Source organism: Anser cygnoides, chromosome 2 (assembly GCF_040182565.1).
Source record: "Anser cygnoides isolate HZ-2024a breed goose chromosome 2, Taihu_goose_T2T_genome, whole genome shotgun sequence".
Taxonomy (NCBI): domain Eukaryota; kingdom Metazoa; phylum Chordata; class Aves; order Anseriformes; family Anatidae; genus Anser; species Anser cygnoides.
The window spans coordinates 151,642,555-151,660,719 of record NC_089874.1 but is presented as its reverse complement, the minus strand read 5'-3'; the positions used below and the strand labels follow the sequence as shown (position 1 = coordinate 151,660,719).

The window sequence follows — 18,165 nt, the reverse complement described above, 5'->3', positions numbered from 1 at the left end:
TTCTTTCTGTTATATATATATATATATATACACACATAAATACACACTGCCTGTTTCTGTCCAATTCTTATTGGAATTTTTTGCAAAATATTTTCCCCTTGAACCTAATCAAGGACCAAAGCTTAACAGCTATGGAAATAAGACACATGATCATGAACTCTTCCAGCAGAATCTGTTCCTATGTCATTGATTCTGAATTGGATTCAAAATTCAGAAAAGCTCATTTTTCTGGACCTGTTACAAAAGTAACATGAGATGAGGATAATCTTCACTTTCTATCATCATTATTTTGACATTAAAAATCTTTGTGCATGAGACTGGAATGACAAAAAACTCATGCTAACCCAAAAGTGCCTATGAAATTTTAACCTACCCAACATCTGAACAATTGTAGAGATAAGAACTCCCTGTGCCAGCAGAATTCTGTTCAGACATTAATGTTTAAAAGTAAAATAGTAGAGAATAAAAGTATTAGTAATACAAAATAATAAAAAATGCAAATAATTTACTTACAGTCTTCAGCTTTTCCATCACTGGGAAAAAGATCTTTCACCTTTAAAAAAAAAGGGGGGGGTGAGGTAATTGACAAACTCTTCAGTATGATATGAATGTAATACCAAAAAAGAATGATTCAGAAGTACATATAGATTTACAACATTTCTTATTAGTATGAGTTTGGGGCTACTGGGTGACTTACTTTTTGCATTTTGAGCACAGAAGCATAGTATTTTGACCACCAGTCAATAACATTTTCAGCTGATTCATCTGCAATCGTTCTTTTTCTCCTCTTTGTTGACCGTTGGATGGATTTTTTCCTATCCTACCAAAGCATAAAGAAAACACTTTTGAACTCTAGAACTGATTCAAATTAATCACCTTACTCATGACATCAAGCATGACCAGATGTATATGAAGAAAATCTCAACCTCCACGAGATAAATAAATTGCAAGACAAATTACTGTCTCTGTCTTTTATTCCAAGACACTTCATCAACCATGAAGCAACCCATAAAATAGGTAAAATATTATTACCTATTTCTCTGTGTAGATTTAAGGGATATAAGCATCCAGGTACAAATTGATTTCTCCCATTCAAGTTCATAGGTATTTTTTTATAACTCCCATTATTATTTATTGCCTTTTGGAAGAAGAAAGAGTTGCTGCAATTCAGCAGTTTTCTTCATTAAACAAACAAGCAAACAAAAACAAAAACATAAACTAAAATCTGAACCAGAAAATGACCTGCTCATGCAGCAAATGTTACTAGCTTTATTCTTGTTTAAGAAGTCTGGGCCCTTGTTAAATAGTATGTTTCATCCTACACCCTCACAGAGTTGTCTGTTTGGTGGGGAGATAGGAACACAGAGAGAAATAGGGAGTGGGGATGATAATTAATATGACACAGAAAGTTAAATTATAAGGTTCTTTCTAGGAATCTTTTCTTACTATCCTTTGCAGTCGTATATTTAAATTGTTCCATAACAGATCAAAGATCCAAATGGGTGTGTACATCTAGGCATAAGACATCCCTGCATTTTCCTTGACCCCCCAAATAAGAAGGATGCTGGAAACAACTAACTGTTGAAACATCAAGAGTTAAAGAAACCTGCCTTATGCAATTGCAGAAAGAACTTCTGAAATGAAATTCAGTGCTGTGTCCTCCTTTGTGTTTACTGTTGTTAATAAAACAGTGATCATGATGGCAGAAACCACAGAGAAAGGAAGAATGTGTGCACCCCCAAAAAAATAATGTGCACATTCTAGAGCAGATACTGTACAGTAAGTGCCATGCTGACCAGGATTGCCTTGTTTACTTGTGCTTTTCTGTCTATTTATACTCACACATTGACACCAGTTTAATACTTCAACTGTAAGATCTTTTGAAAACAGACTTTCTGCTCTATGTTTATAGAGCATCTAACACAATGTGACTTTCATCCATGCCTAAATGCCATGAACTTTGAAGCAGTCATACATAGTAATAGTTTTGTAATTAAGTAGATCATTCAAAGCCAAGAGGAGCAAAAAGTCTACTACATCAGTAGCACTTGTCCATGGGATGAACATCGAGCACAGAAGGAAAAAACAGCATTATTTATTAACGGAATTAATGAAATTATGTGGGATCAAAGCAGTATTGCTAACAAGCCCTCTAAAGGGCCAGCGAGAGTGTGGGTATTAACACCAGTACCCAGAACCTTCAGGAAGTTGTTATCTGGAAAATAGCCCTCTTACTGCTACAACATCTAACATGCAAATAAGAGATTACCATTTTATAAGGAAGGTCTAGAGTCTACAAGACTGCAAGACAGTTAGCTGGCAGTTTCAGCTATGCCCACCTTCTGTTTTCTGTCTTTCGGTGGTTCAGAGGTGGAGTGCTCTGGTTCAGCAGCAGGAAGTGTGGTGGGAAGTGGTTCCGGCTCTATCACGGTACATTTACCCTGCTCCACCTCAGCGTAGACATGATCAACTAAAATAGGTTCTTCTTGGGATAGGTCTGCAGGCTGGGATGACTCAGGTGAAGCTGAAATAAAAACTTTGCAACTTAGGTAGATTTTACCAGAAATGCTGTCATCCATCATATTTGGTGACAATCATATCATTAAGGGTTTGACCCTATGCTCAACGCTTTTAAACAAATCTTCTAATCATGTACCTAGTGTGAAGCCTCTGAGCAGTTGCTTCACTGTTTTCAAAAAACAATGCTTTGTCTTTCTATTTGGGGTCAGGATTCCCCAATTACCTTTCTCTGTTTCTATAATGTCTAGTCTTCTTGGTGTAGCTTGAGGACCCAACTGTTCCTTACATAGGAATTGCTTAAGGCAATTGATGGTGTGTGTTCCAACAAGAGTGCTCCTCCCAAATGCTCTCCAGTCGACTACGCAGATGCTTAGTGGTGGATGCAAGAGTTCATTTTCAGGCAGTTCCTAGTGGGGGAGGGCAGACAGCAGCATGAGAATTGCTAGAGAATTTAGATCACATTTTGAATTTTTGTCATGCACAGCAATAAAACTGATAATTTTCCCTCCCTTCTCCTCCCCAGCTATTTACAGACTCAAATGCAAAATGAATACACAGGCAACACAGTTCTGGCCACAGTTTTCTGAAAAGTCTGGAGAAAGCCTTTTCCTTAAGAATACAGAATGGACCATAGGGACAGTGTAACTGAGTTGAGTCCCATGCTGACATAGGCAAGCCCATCTTATTAGGACAAACTGGGAGAATCAGGAACATTTAGAGGGAATGAACACAGTGTTGGAGGCTGTGAGTATTAATGCCACCGCTGCTTTACCCAAGGCTATTAATCCTACCTGCCTTAGTTTGCCCAATCATGAGAGGTGAATACTGGGTGGTTTCATGTTTATAGAATGACTTTAAAGCGTAAAACTGCCCTTTGGACATGTAACGTACAATGGAACTTTAAAATGCTCTAGTTATTGTGCCTCAGTATCCAGGTTAAGGCTTTGATATTCTTTTGACTTGAAAATGAAATTTCACCTCTGTTAATGTTGCCAAGTAGAGCAAATCAGATGGATATTTTTTTCTGATGTTGGCCTTTGTTCAGTGAAACTAATAGATCTCATAACCCAAGAAACAGGTAATAATTAAATTACCAGTCTGTAACAGCAAGGGTTACAATGTGAAAAGGTCCAGAGATCATGAGCCAGAAATGATCGATCTTCTTAATAGACCAGTAACACTCTAGGGGAAATTCAGAGAATTGAAAGAAAATAAAGGAAACTGAGCTTTACCTTGCAAAATGGGAGATGAGGAAAAAAAGAATACTAAAAACAGCCCTGTTATTTGGCAACAAGTTCCAACCTATCAGTAAAAACCTGGTTGCAACATATTTCTTTGCCTATTTGGGACATAGCTTGAGGAACATCGCGCCTTCTTTTATCATGCATTTGTAGCAGAATTCTTTTAGAACATCTTCAAACCATTAGCTTTTCACATAAGAACTGATGTCCCATAGCCTTCACACAAGACACGGAAGAAATGATTTGACAGAAAAAGAGGGAAAATAGTAATTAGCACCTTGCCTAGCCGAAACAGAGAATGGATAGGCAAGAAGTAGTATACTGTACATACCACTTCAAACCAATCTGCAAGGACATTGAAATTGGGATTTTTCTTGTAGCTCTGGATGACAGAGGATTTCACTCCTTTCCCTGCACACTCGATGAAAACCTGGGGGCGATCTACAGAAAGAAGCTGGACTTTCTTCAGCTCTCGAACACCCCAGAACAGGACCTGTGGTGGGCAGAGAAACATCAGTTGCACAAAGTGGGCAGAGAAAGTGCAATCGTTTGCAAGCAGGCAGGAGACATTGGTTGGATGAAATTTGGGACCCCCCCAAAAAAAGCCTGGGAGATGGCCAATGCTGAACATCACCTCCAGTGAGGTCAGTTACAAGGGGAAGGCCTCCATCTCCTGCAGCCATCTTCCTGGGCTGCACTGAGAACAAGTGCAGGGAAGCAGGTCCCTCAGCCTCACTCTGCCATGGGAGCAGTCCCTTCCTAGCAGGCCAGGACTGACAAGTAGCCTCTGCTGGTCTCAGGTGGAAGCACTGCCTCACTTGCCCAGCCTTAGAGAATCACTTTGATCTGAGCTTATCATGTATATTTTGGGATCCAAATGTTATTTTTACATCATTCCTATGGATTAGAATTTTAAGATTATCATCACACATAATTAAAACTTTATAGTCCAGTAACAGAGTAAAAGAAGCAGAGATTTGGAAATGGAAATACTCTAGGTAGCTCACCTCCACTCTGTACTTGCTTAAAACAGGTCGGATGTTGGCTGGGACCGGGTAAATCTGCGAAACATCTGGTGGATCCACTGGGGGAAGTCTGTCTGGATCAGAATCAGGAATCTGAAAAATTTAGCAGTCAAGGATCAGGACAGTTTTTGGAAGAATAAAAACTGTATCAGAAGTATCTGTGAATGGTGTATTGAACACCAATTTAATGCAATTTTGCAAGACACATTACAGAGCAGACAGGTGTAATGTGACTTGGACCGTGGTCTGTCCTGCTGTGATGCTAATACACTTGGCAGGAAGTGTGTTCAATAGATTGGGGTTATGTACCTTGCTGAAAAAATAGTCCCTGTTGCCCCAGCAGGATGTAGTCTGCCCTACAGACATGCACGTATTGAAGCATGGTAATTTAATTTATGAAGAACAGAAAGCACGGTAATTCTATTTAATAAAAATCCTGAACAAAACTGCTTAGGAGACTTTCACAGACAAATTCTAGATCTGATTCTAGTTAAATAAGGCTGGTGAACAGACAGTACACATGAGTTAAATAGTACATTTGCCAGCCAGACATGCCAGAGCTCTTCAGCTGCATTATATTTGGGAATAGCAGTCCTGCACCACTGGATGCTGTCAGCATTTGAGAACTTGTGAATCACATCTCCAGCATCAGGGATGGATCTTCTCAGTGCAGCTACTAAAATCTTGCTGCAGGCGGCACTTATGCTCTTCATGTGTGATGGCATATAAGTCTGCCCCACGTTCAGGAGCTTACTCGGGTACACACAAGCTCCCCGTGCCAGCTGGGTGGGAGCAGAACATGCTCCACCACAGCTCTGAGGCTTCACCATCTCACTGCTCTTCGCCTCTTGTCACACTCCAGGCTCTGCTGTTGGTTTGGTTCACCTTCTGTTGGAAAGCTCCCTGCTTATATTTCCCAACCCCTTCCTAATTCTCTGCAGTACATTTATGACCTTCTCATCCCATCTGCAGGGCAGATCTGAAGCCTGACCTGATTTAGTACATTTCTACATACAGCAGTTAAAGTCGGGGCCTGATAACCACTCCTACCAGAAGCTCGGGCTGTGCTAGCAGACAGCAGTAGGAACATTGGCTTCACAGGTAAACTAACAACCTGCAGGCAAAGCTCCCCTTGGCTTTCTCACAAAACACAGCACCTAAAGTGCACTGCACATACGGTTCTGGGAAAAAGAAACACACATTCTGGAGAGCTTCATCGTTCCTGAGCTAACTTGTCACTGCTGCAAGGTGAAGCACTGAGAGACAGCTCTCAACGGACCTGTAAACTTGAACTCTTCCACTTCTTTTAACTAGGCCATCTGCCCATACAGCTGTGTACCGTTGTGTGGGAGATTCATTAGCATTAGGGAGAAGGGATTTGTTCCGAGGATTTTGTAGGCGTATGAGGAGATGGGTGGAAAACATGTCTTCTAGCATAGCACCTGCAGCATATGCTAGTAATAACATAATTAACGGCAATAAATCACAGGAACATGTTTATGGCCTCTTATCAGTAAGAATCTGAAGCAATTCTTTGAATAGACTTCGTGGAACTTAAGGCCAGAAATTTAGGTCTAGTTTTCAGTGTATCTGGTTTCTATCAGCCACCTCTGTGATGCTGTTTAAAAAGCCAAACAGAAACACATGACTTTGTGAAAGATACCAGCCTGTCTAAAAAGCCAGTTGTTTGGATTTAATTATATTCACTTCACATTTTCTCCCTTTATATTAATTGACATTAGACACTCCAAAAATGTACCCCCATAATAGATTAACTAGTACTATGAAAGAACTTTAACTAGTAATATAAAAGAGTAAATGGATAAGAGGCAAAGACCATCTGAACCAGATCACATACAAGATATCACATCCCCACATATAATTTGACTCTCATGGTACCCAATTTTATTGTGCTATCTGACTTCAGGACTGATGACAGATGACCAAGAAAAGTATGTTCATCTGCAGGCTACAGTGACTTTTGAAAATAATTTCTAAACTGCTCCACTAGCTATGAGAAAAGCTTTATTGCCCAAAGACACGACTTAGGAGAGGAAGACTCCAGAGATCATCTAGTTCAACCCCCCTGCTCAAGTAGGGTCACCTGGAACGTGTTACACAGGAAACGTTACACATGTCTTGCAATGTATTGGAGTTTTCCAAGAGTTAACAACTTCTAGTGAAATAGAGTGTTTCTGTATTACACCATGAAATTCCACTAATTTCAGTGGAATTAGCTTGGTGTAACTCAGCAAGGATTTTGCTTCGTGGCCACAGTGAAACTACACAGAAAAAGAGGTGAAGAATGATCTAACACAATTAAACAAAAGCACAGGAGAATACCTACAAGGTATATTTTCAAAGGGACTTTTCTCTTTTGATTAAAAAAAAAAAAAAAAAAAAAGAGAGAGAGAAGTAAATCTTGAGCCCACCTTGAGAAAAATCAAGACTTCTAGTATCCATTAATCTATATTATTTTAGTCTAATATTTTTCTAAATTCCAGGATACTGCATTATAAGAACTGGGTTAGATCTCTAGCACTGACCCAGCATAACAGCATTCATTTTGAGAAAGGAGTGCTCACTTTTCACACCCTGCTTCTTCAACTGAACCAAATGGTACCTGCAGCTCAGAGTTATTGAGCATGGTTTGTCACAGGAAGGGTTATGGGCTTGGAAGAAGAGAATGAATTAATTAGTCATTAGAGGTATTCATTTCCACCCTCAGAAATTCCCTATTATTGGAAGGAACCACTGGCACAACAGCTCCGGAAGTGCTTTGAAACCTTGCAGATATTTATATGCATTTTTTCATGAAAATTTATTTCATGTCCACATTGCTAATATCTGCCATGTGAGATGCTCTAGAGTGTTGTCACTGTAAAGAATAACATACAGGATGAACAGGATGAACAGGAGGACTACAGGGTCTTTACTTACAATTCTTTTCAACTCTCTGGAGAAGTCTTAGGGGTATATTTGGATATATCCCAATAGTGGTGCTGCTTCCCTAGTCCCATAAGACAGCAAAACAAAACACACTGCTCCCTTTGTTCACAAAGATTTCAATAAAAAAGAGGGAAAATTATGGCTAAGGTAGTAGACTCTACCCCTAGGTATCCACCCTAATGATGTCCCCTATGTGTCCCCATGGTGCCACACTGCAGGGTTTCATCAAGAACATAATTAGCCTATCATGCTTAAAAGCCTATTTTATCCTGGGAATAACTGTAAAATGTGTCACAGAGCTCAACATTTTTACCAGTTCTGATTTCAGAATAAATTGTCATAGTTTTTTAGTGCAGAGAAGTTTCCTACAAGTGGTGGCTCTGCAAATACTGCTGGGGCCTGAAAGCCCAGACACCTTACACTCTACTCGTGCATCTGCTCATCTAGCCCCAGAGGTATGCCAAATTTGCCTTTTGTCTCACGGTGGGAAACCAGTGTAATATTTCTCCTAATACATTACGGGTATCTAAAACCGGGTTTTCCTTATCCAATTAATGTTATTCACAGCTCTCTTCTTCTAAGGGACAGAGAAATGTTGAGAGATTTTTGAAGTTGTTTAAGTCCAAAGAGTAGGTCATTGCAACGGCGATGGTAGTTTCATCACTGTTTCTTAAACCAGAGCCCAATTTAGAGCAGGGTAAGTAAAGGGTAAATGACACACAGAGCATGTGAGACGTTTGCTGTTGTTTGCACATCAGCAGTGTCCCCTCTTCCCCTGGCATGATGGTGACTAGGAATGACACAGACTGCATGGGGACTAAGAGGTACAACAGCAGAATAATCCTGCTCCAGTTGCAGTTCACACTAATTCCCATGGTGTAAAAGACTAATGGTCCAGAAGGTCTAGTTTACCTCCAAAAGCTCAAATGCAGCAAGAAGATCTCCTCCAGAAAGATTTCCACAATACACTGGGTGGTAAGAGAGTTTAGGTGGTTCATATTTTTGGTCAGCAAGCCTCACCACGGGGGCAGCCACTGTAGACCCAATATATTCTGCTTTACCCTAAATAAAGGACAACACAGGTGTGGAATGCATATGAAGCCAAGATGATGCAAAGCCTAGAATATTTGTGGAAAAACAAACAAACAAATGAACAAAAAGCCCACCCTTTTCCTGAAGTAAACAGCAAAGAAAAATGCAAGGCCAGAGATAAACCCATGTCTCCACAGAGATACAATATTGACAGTTGTGTGCAAGGAAGGTGGGGGAGAAGATGCTTCTAAGTCAGTCTTTGGGGACAGTATTCACTTCGGAAAAACAGGGCCACAGCTTTGCAAGGACAAAAGGTTAAGTCTCAGGGCTGATTTCAGACATTAAACTGTAAATCACTGTAGCACTGAGCTCCATTCATCAAGGTTATCCATGTTGCTTGACAATTTTCCTTTTAATGCCTACTCAGTGACACAGCTTTGCCTTTACACTGACAGAAAGATGCAACAGCCTTTACTAAGAAGGATTTCAAGTTTACCACTGCATCATCATCATACAGCTCGATGACAATCTCTGGGGGAAACTGAGCGATTTCCTGTCCATCCCCATGAAGCACAATGCCGTTGAAGAGCAGCATCTGGTTCCAGGTGGGGGACAACGTCTGAGAAATGATCTAATGAAAGAAAGGAAATGTTTAATATACTATAAATTGCTTGATTGGGAGTGCTTCATCAGGAAGTGTGGATGTGCTGGTGACATCCCAAATGATGCCTTGCTTGTGTCCAAGGTTTCAGAACTCTAAGCCCCACTAAGACAGTTGTAGAAGGCTCAAAACCTCTGAAAATCAGTTTTCATGTTATGGGTAAAAGTTCCCCTTTCTCTTTATAGGCACCATCAATGCCCACAGACAACCATTTGCCTCCAAAAATATCTGAGGGAGATGTGTATTGGGTTTACGTGGCAAGGTTTTGGTAGCAGTGGGCTGCAGGGGTGGCCTCTGTGAGCAGAGCCCAGCAGCTGCTCCGTGTTAGATAAGAGCCAGCTCTGGCCAGCTCCAAAGGGACCTGCTGCTGGCCAGAGCTGAACCAATAAGTGATGTTTGTGCCTCTGGGAGAGCAGACTTCAGAAATGCAAAACAAACAAACAAACAAACAAAAAAACTGCTGCACAACAGCAGCTGAGAGAGAGAGAGGAGTGAGAACCAGCCCTGCAGCCCCCAAGGTGAGTGCAGCAGGAGGGCAGGAGGTGCTCCAGGCACGTAGCAGCAGTTCCCCTGCGGCCTGTGCAGAGGCCCCTGGTGGAGCAGGCTGTCCCCCTGCAGCCCACGGGTCCCACACGGCGCAGATCTCCACGCTGCAGCCCGTGGAGGAGCCCCCGGTGGAGCAGGTGGATGTGGCCTGGAGGAGGCTGCGGCCCATGGAGAGCCCCCGCAGGAGCAGGCCCCGGGCCGGAGCTGCAGCCCGTGGAGAGGAGCCCACGCAGGAGCAGGGGGTCTGGGGGGAGCTGCCGCCCGTGGGGGACCCGTGCTGGAGCAGTTTGCTCCTGGGGGATGGACCCCGTGGTACGGAGCCGTGTGGGAGCAGTTGTTGAAGAGCTGCTGCCTGTGGGCAGCCCCCCCAGGCTCAGTTTGGCAGGGGCAGAGTGACCATGAAGGAGCGGCAGAGACAAAGTGCTATAAACTGACCGCAGCCCCCATTCCCCGTTCCCCTGTGCCGCTCGGGGGGAGGAGGTGGAAGAGGGTGAGTGTGGAGAAGGTGTTTTGAGTTTTTTTGGTTTCTCGCTGTTCTAGTCTGTTAGTAATAAATAACAAATTTTATTAATCTCCCTATGTTGAGTCTGTTTTGCCTGTGACGATAATTGTTGAGTGATCTCCTTGTCCTTATATCAACCCTTGAGCCCTTTCCATCATATTTTCTCCCCCTTTCCCTTTTAGGAGGGGGAGTGAAAGAGCGGTTGTGGTGGAGTTCAGCTGCCCAGCTGGGTAAAACTACCACAAGATGTGGGACCACTTGCTATGGGCACATTTTTGCAGTGTGCGAAGGGGTGCAAAAGGTCTCACACCTCTGCTTTCTGCTTATTTCAGCTTTGCCATTCTAAAGTGATCCTTGAGAATTGAATTATGCTGCAAAGAGCCGTGCTGACTCGCATGGCTACAGAAGTTATATAAAGGTGGTCTTCACTCGTTGCTCAGTCATTGCACTCAGCCTATAAGGAAAGAGAAACGTAGGGTTCATCCTCACAACACGCGATGAAAATGGCCCAAACTGAAAATATATAGAAAAATAAGTAGAGAAAGGTAATTCGCTTGCTGCAAAGGCCCAGAAGCCCCAGAGAATATAATGTCTGAAAGAGCTAGAATAAACAAGTATTACTGCACCTCATGTTGAGTAGTAGGCTACACCAACACTTTTGCTTTGCTTGCAGTGGACTGTCAGGAGTTGCCTTTTAACAGCAGGTGGCCAACTTTTTGTGCTAGGCACCTCCTTGCAAAAACAATATTTTTCCTTTTCATGGCTTAATTCAACAAAAAACACCCAACCAAACTGTGTTTCCATTTACTTCAAGGGATTTTGCAACTTACCTTTGTGGTCTGGCAGTATGATGTGAAAGTAACTTTTGCAAAAGGATCGGAAAGTCCAGTGCTGTCAGCTGCAATGAGCCCCCTTGCCTGATACATGTGGGCTCTCAGCTGGAAGAGGTGCGTGGCTACATCATTGCAAAGAAAACAGTAATGTCAGACTCACAGAAATGATGCAGCACATGGACAGGAGGGGAAGATCCACCACCTGCCGTCCAACTGAGATCTGACAAAGGGAACTGTTGCTAGTGCTGTCTCACTAACGAAACACCTGAAACACTCAGAAGTTTGTGTAAGATTTCTGGATTCACTTAAAATCGATGTCCTTACTGTAAGGTTGTTAACTGGCAGTTTTTATCTCTCCTCAGCACAAGGAGACAGACCCATGGCACAGGGAAGTGAAAGTGTAAGAAAACAGGTGCTTCCTGTCCCTGACACCCGCAAAGTGGCAGCAGCAGGATTGAGGACTTGACAACAAAATGAACTTTTGCTAATCAAAATTTGCTGAGTTGTGATTCTCCTATAGCAACTACTTTAAACAGAGGTCTTGCAACCCTCTGAATTAGAGCTTTTGGGGCTGCCTGGCTCTTACAAGCCCTCTTACATTGCTACTATGGAGAAGAAACAGTGCCTTACTTTTATACCGCAGGCAGGCAGGTGAGGGCACCACGCTGTGCTCTGAGCTGGTGTTGGATGGTATTTCAGTTTCATACCCTACAGGCAAATTCTCCATGATGCTGCGGGCATAGCTGGCAGGTCCAAGCCATAGGTAAATGTCCACCTTTGCCTGCACAGTCCAGCCCAATGGGCGCTTGCCTGGTAGCTGAAGAAAAAAAAAATCCACCCATTACCAACAAGCTCTAGAAAGAGGGCTGGCTGGATGCTGAGTCCTATGAAAGCAGAGTAAACTACAAAAATAAAGGAGCATTCACTGAACTGATACACCAACATCTCCACAGTGGGTGGCCCTGGGACCCAATCAGCACAAGAAAATTCTGTGATTCTTAGGGAGGAGATAAGTAGTTGGTTGAAAGTCTGCATAAATGGCATAGTGTTTGTGCAGACTAACTGATAGCTGTAAGCATGCCAGTGCTAGCTGATATCCTACTTTTCCTAGACTTCAGCCCACTTCACATTTCATGCAGTTTTGCTGGTCTCCAATAGCTAGTCCCATGTACTCCTAAAAATATTACCTCATCAGGTAGGTCAGAAAACATATTCCAGTATAAAACGTTACTGGTCTTGACAACAATACAAATATTTCCTTATTCTCCTCTCCCACTACATCTAGTTCCACTTAGCTCAGTGTTTAGTTACCTGTTCATAAGGTAATTCTTGATATTGTAGGGCCTGCAGGATGAATTATGTTTGTTTAGTTGGTTTGTTTGTTTATGCAGGCAGATAGCACTGTGCTTAACAAATACCTATGGCAACTATCAGAAGCTCAGATATTTCTGTCCACTCTTTAGCTATGCTTTACGGGAGTGCTCCCAGCCGCTCCAGGTGAAAAACCACTAAAAAGTCATTAAAAGACATTGCTATTGCCTGGTGTGTTCAGACTTTTCTTTCTGGCCATAGTAACAATTCCACTGCATAATATTCCACTGCTGGTCACTCTGCCTTTGTAGGCATATAATATTCACTAAGATGTTCCTTCAAGATGAATAACCCCAGAACAATATTTTAGATAAATATTGCACAAACCTAGGCACATTTTAAATAGCAAACATAGTCAGTTGCTATGTTAGCTCTGAATATCTATGTTCCTTTGCTATCTGAGTTGCATGCATGCTGAGCTCTTACCAGTCTCCTCCCAGTCTTCCATGTGCTGCATTCTGACGTCTTTGCCAGCAAAGAGGCTGCACCTCTGCTATCTGTTTAGTTATACAGCTATAGATAAACAATGCTATAAACTTGCTCTAACAAGTCGTAGAGGAATGAATCACTCAGGCACCAAAAGCCTGGCAATAATACAGTACTTCAGGAAGGAAAGGCATAAATAGGAGAAGTAAGCATTACCAGATGGCATATATAAACATGTACACATTTTTAGTACATGACAAAGATAAATTTGTAAAATACAATCCCTGTGTGAAACTTGAATACCAAGGGCTCCTCAGTCATTACCTGTGTTCACAGAATGCCCCAAACTTACTTTCAGGAAATGGGTTTTAATCTTCCCACAGTCCTTGCCTCTCTGCTCTTCCTCTGGGGAATAGAGTATGTGTTTTGCCGGGACTCTTGCATATGCAACTCTCTTGTTGTTGCTGAGCATCCAGATGAACACATCGGGCACTGTATTCTGCGGCTTTAAACAACAAGGAATACCGAACTAAAACTGGATTCTTTCTGTAAGCCACCACCATATCTTTTTTGTTAAAACAGCCTACCAAGAGCTGATTCCCCACCTCTCTTGTGAAGTGGCAGATATATACCCTGAATAAAAGAGGCTGTCACTTCATGTTTTGCAATCCAAACTTCCATTCCCAAGCACAGACGAAAGTAAAGAGCTTTGTGCTGTGATTAAGGAGCACCCACTCTGCAGATCATTTCAGGGGAAATTACAACTAAAAATCCAGGTATGACCATCTCAGGAAGCCACTTACCCACAAACTGTGTAAGCTGAAAGTATCCACCATGGAAATGTTACCAACTTCACCTTTACAAGAAAAACAAAAAGGACCAGGGCCAAACTCAAGCACTGGTATCCCATCATCTATTCTGCTCGTGATGTTGCTCCATGGAGCCTTGCCCTGCCCTGAAGAGCATTTCCCCAAACAAAGCCTAAGGATGGTTCAAAGCAAAAAACAGCCCAGAGACTGTTCTCAGGTGGCACTAGGAGTCCAGAAGGCACTAGGTTTTGAGAAGGGAGACGATTTGGCTGTAAGATGCAAACCATGCCAGTCTGTGGCACTCACTCCCTGAGCCCAGGAATATCCATAGCCCTGTTTGGTTTGCTAGCACAGTTTGCAGAAAGAGAACACTTGACTGGCTGGATTTTGGCCTGACCAAATACAGTTATTCTTCTGTTATTCTCAGGCTTAATAGTATGTCTAAACAGTGTCTGCACAGTCAAGTATAATAAAGAGATCCCTGAGCTCATACTAGTCCAAATCACTATGCCCATACAAGCAAGGACATGAATTCAGATCAGAAAGCAGGCTGTCTCCAAACCACCAGGGCAGGACTTTTTTTTTAAACAACAACAACAACCAACACTCTGTACCACATCCACTCCATACCACTAAGCCCACTGTTTCCTACCCTAGTGTGTTAACAGCTCCATGAACTGCAAAACAATTGGGGCCAGATATCCAAAGGAGAACCCTGGATAACCAAGTCAGGACTTATTATTCACACTGCATTATGAAAATCAAATTGTGAATTTATCTGAATTTCTGTATGGATTACCTCATCAATCAAGAATCGAATTTTATCTATAAATATCTGAGTCTCACGTATCATTTCATCCAGTGACATCTTTTTCTGCTGCTGAACAATTCCCTTGGCATCATTGGACAATGCTTCCTGCAATCAGGAAAGACAACGTATATTTCGTATGCATTATCAAGTAGCTTGAACTGGACACAGAAGACAGTAAGAGTCTTACATGCAAGTTAAAAAAAAAAAAGAGAAACAACAGAAAGAGATTAACTCTTTTGAGCTGAAAAACAGAATTGTGAATGTACCCCACCTTCTCCACCTTCTCTCTTATCTGTATGTGTACTGTATGTATGGAAGTCTCAGGAAACACATGATTGCCAGCTGGAAATATAATGCTTTGATCCTGAAAGAAGGTACCACCTAATTCTGTGCTACAAACCATAAATAAAGCTAATGAACATTTTGATGAGCTGCACACTTTTTTAATTTTTTCTCACTGCTTCCCGTTAGGAGGTGAATAAAGCCTCACTGCCCACTGAGGAGTTAGGTGCTTAAACCCAACTGAATCCTACGGTGCATCCTCTATCCTGGCTTTCCTCACTGGGAACAGGTCTCCTATCTACTTTTAAACCCCAGCAATGTAGGATTTCAAAGCTTGCTTTATATACAATAGGAAGAAAAAAATGTTTTTAAGGAGTGACTCATCTGGCCTATTTTATATATCTACTTTGCCAAAAGATGGTCATAAACACCTCCTCATAGATAATAGACAGACAATCTTTAAAAAAAAAAAAAAGTGCAAGTGATTCTTGTGGTTTGTTCAGCCTAATCCAGATGCTGTCTTATACTAACAGACCTCTAGCACTTGAGGGAGGGTAAACGTAAAGGAAACTTTAAAATGCAGAAATGAAGAATAAAAACAAACTAGAATACGTGAGACCACACTGATTCTGGTGTCTGCTTCTAAGTGTCCAGGAATATCAAATGCCAGACTCTAGTAGCGTCGAAGTTCAGCCCCACCACAATAATTAAATTGCAATGTTAATTGTGTATTATTCTACTGAACAGCAATGTTAACTGGGTATTATTCTACAGTACTCAGCATCATCCCATTTTAAGACGCATGGAAAAGAAAAATTGGCTCATTATTATTATGTTTTATTTTTATTTAAAAGCAGTATGTTCTGAATGATTTCAGGATATCTTACAACTCTTTATTAAGCAAAGCAGGCTTTATCAAAAAAAAAGTGCTCATGGATAATATATTCATATTAATTATAAAGCATTCCACTGTGGTTGAAATCAAATATAAATTAACATGTATACAACCCGTGTGCTTTCAGTTAAGATCATTGCATCAATGCTTAAAGAAAAAATATGCATACCAGTTCTTGCCTGAACAGCAGGAGTCTTTTTTTGTCCAAAGTAGTGTAGTTCAACCCTTTGGGCTTCTTTTCAGCAATGGCAATGAAGGCCCTAGGACACAACAATAACAGTTTTTTTGAATGTGTGTTTGTTTGGTATTGTTTGGTTTTTATGCAAGTTGCTAAAATACATTGAAATGAAATGCTCCCTGCCTGCTATAGTACATGAACCAGAAGACAGGCTGAAATTCTCTGTCTAAAATAAATACTGAGCACCCATAGGAGTCAAAGAATAGAGTCCAGAATCTCTGGACCATACTTCATAAAAACAGGATTAATAAGTTAGGGTTTATATCTATTTTGAGCCAAATCATGTTGTCTGACATGGAGCCCATTGGAGCATTTATCCCAGCATGTGGAATCCTTTGCTTTATGTTAAGCTTGCATATTTCTTCAGTATGCCTATCACACACTGTATTAAACCCTATTTATTTCCACATGTTCTATTCTTAGAGTCCAGAAAGCCAAAACAATATGGAAATGATTGGCAGTAGTCTCCTGTCAATATTGAATGTTGAAAGTAGCAATAAAATATTTTCGTTGTGTAAATAGAAACTGCAATTTGGGAAGCCCTTTGTTTTTATAGCAAAATAAATACATCCCAGTAAGTTTACTGTACATTTTATTATTATTTTTATCACCAGTTTCCTTGTCTAGTCTTGAATTTGTGGCCAACATATAAAGTTGATTTTCTGTATTCCTTTAGTAAACGTAGTTACCTGCTCTGATTGATAAAATCACTTAGGGTCGTCCTCATTTTCTCCTCAGATTCAATTTCTGAAACCTTGATCAAATCCTTTACTTGCTCTAATGATTCCTCCTAAGAAAAACACATGAAAAAGCTATTATGCAAAGAAGGGTTCTTTGTCATACTGCCGGTGCTGTAATGCCATTATTCACCATATGACTAGCAAGAATGAGGCAGGTGAGTTTGCAACGTGACAAAACAGGACCTTTGATATACCACTAAGCCTGATGTGCGCAGAGAAGACTCCAGCAGCATGAACGTCTTTCCAACACATTTCTATTGCTTGGAGCTGCTTTGTTTCCTCAATTTGGTGAAGACCAGTCAGAGGAAACATTCTCCACTAGCTGGGAGGAAAAGCTATATAATTCTCCTTGGTTTTGTTTGCAGTCCCACTGCTTACATTTAGCAAGCTGCTGGAGTTAACTTCTCAAACCCCAGCATGCACAGGAGGCCTAGCCCAACACCTACAGTCACCATTGAGAACTGGAGTCTGTCCTCAGGAGCTAAGATAAAGGGCTGAATGGTAAGAAATAAATCTGGGTGAAACTGTGGGGACCTGTTCTGGGGAACCTTACCTCTCACTGCCACGATCTGCTGAATGCCAGAGCCTGGGAGTATGGTTGCCACTTACCAGGTGGTCTGCCATTTTCTCAAGAGTGTTGGAGGAGTACAAACGAAAGGTCTGGTTGCCCCAGTAGCTCTTGACACAGATGCAGGGCTTCCTGTCATCGTACGGCAGGTACTGATAGTTCCTAGGAAAACAAAGTGCAGAGCAGATCGTAAAAGTAAGAAAAGAGTTCAGGGGGAGGCAATGGAAAGAAAAGATGTTTGGTGCTCTCTCACAGTACAGAAACCAAAGACACCACAGAATGTGTTCATATGTGCTACCCAGTGAATACATGGGAAGAAAAAACAGAAGCATCACTTACTTACAAGATCATTTGTCTTCTCTGAGAACCCTGAAAAGTCTTGAAGCCAGTGGATCTAATTCCAATGTTTTTCAGGGTAGAAGAAAAGCTACGCAAAGAGGCATGCCGAGAAGCTCTGAAATATTGTGTTAATGATGGGAAGCAATAGGAGTACAACGTATAGCAGAAAAATGAGCAAAGATTAAAACCTGACCACCTCTTTAAGAGCAATGGCTTTGTGCACTGCACTGCCTGGCAGGACAGAGTCTCACTGACACTTTCATTTCATGGGACATTTTTTCGAAAACAATGGCTAGTAGACATTGACATGTCTTGGCAGAAACTGATCTACAGGACCCTGCTTAGTAAAAGTGACACCTAACTCATAACAACTCAGC

The 18,165-nt window shown here is 41.6% G+C and overlaps 1 protein-coding gene across 3 annotated transcripts in view; it reads right to left on the bottom strand.

The window, feature by feature from the left end:
* The window catches only part of FER1L6 (fer-1 like family member 6), an 89,381-nt gene that overhangs the window by 23,231 nt on the left and 47,985 nt on the right, over positions 1-18,165 (bottom strand). For all 3 annotated transcript variants that reach the window (XM_013185058.3, XM_048049704.2, XM_048049713.2), the window contains 15 exons: positions 17,491-17,611; positions 16,831-16,931; positions 16,073-16,163; positions 14,715-14,831; positions 13,459-13,611; positions 11,940-12,126; positions 11,307-11,431; positions 9,264-9,398; positions 8,648-8,797; positions 4,769-4,879; positions 4,093-4,254; positions 2,744-2,927; positions 2,340-2,524; positions 698-820; positions 514-553 (listed from right to left, as the gene is read on the bottom strand). In XM_013185058.3, coding sequence (XP_013040512.3) covers positions 514-553; positions 698-820; positions 2,340-2,524; positions 2,744-2,927; positions 4,093-4,254; positions 4,769-4,879; positions 8,648-8,797; positions 9,264-9,398; positions 11,307-11,431; positions 11,940-12,126; positions 13,459-13,611; positions 14,715-14,831; positions 16,073-16,163; positions 16,831-16,931; positions 17,491-17,611 — 1,985 coding nt within the window. The remainder of the gene's footprint in view (positions 1-513; positions 554-697; positions 821-2,339; positions 2,525-2,743; positions 2,928-4,092; positions 4,255-4,768; positions 4,880-8,647; positions 8,798-9,263; positions 9,399-11,306; positions 11,432-11,939; positions 12,127-13,458; positions 13,612-14,714; positions 14,832-16,072; positions 16,164-16,830; positions 16,932-17,490; positions 17,612-18,165) is intronic.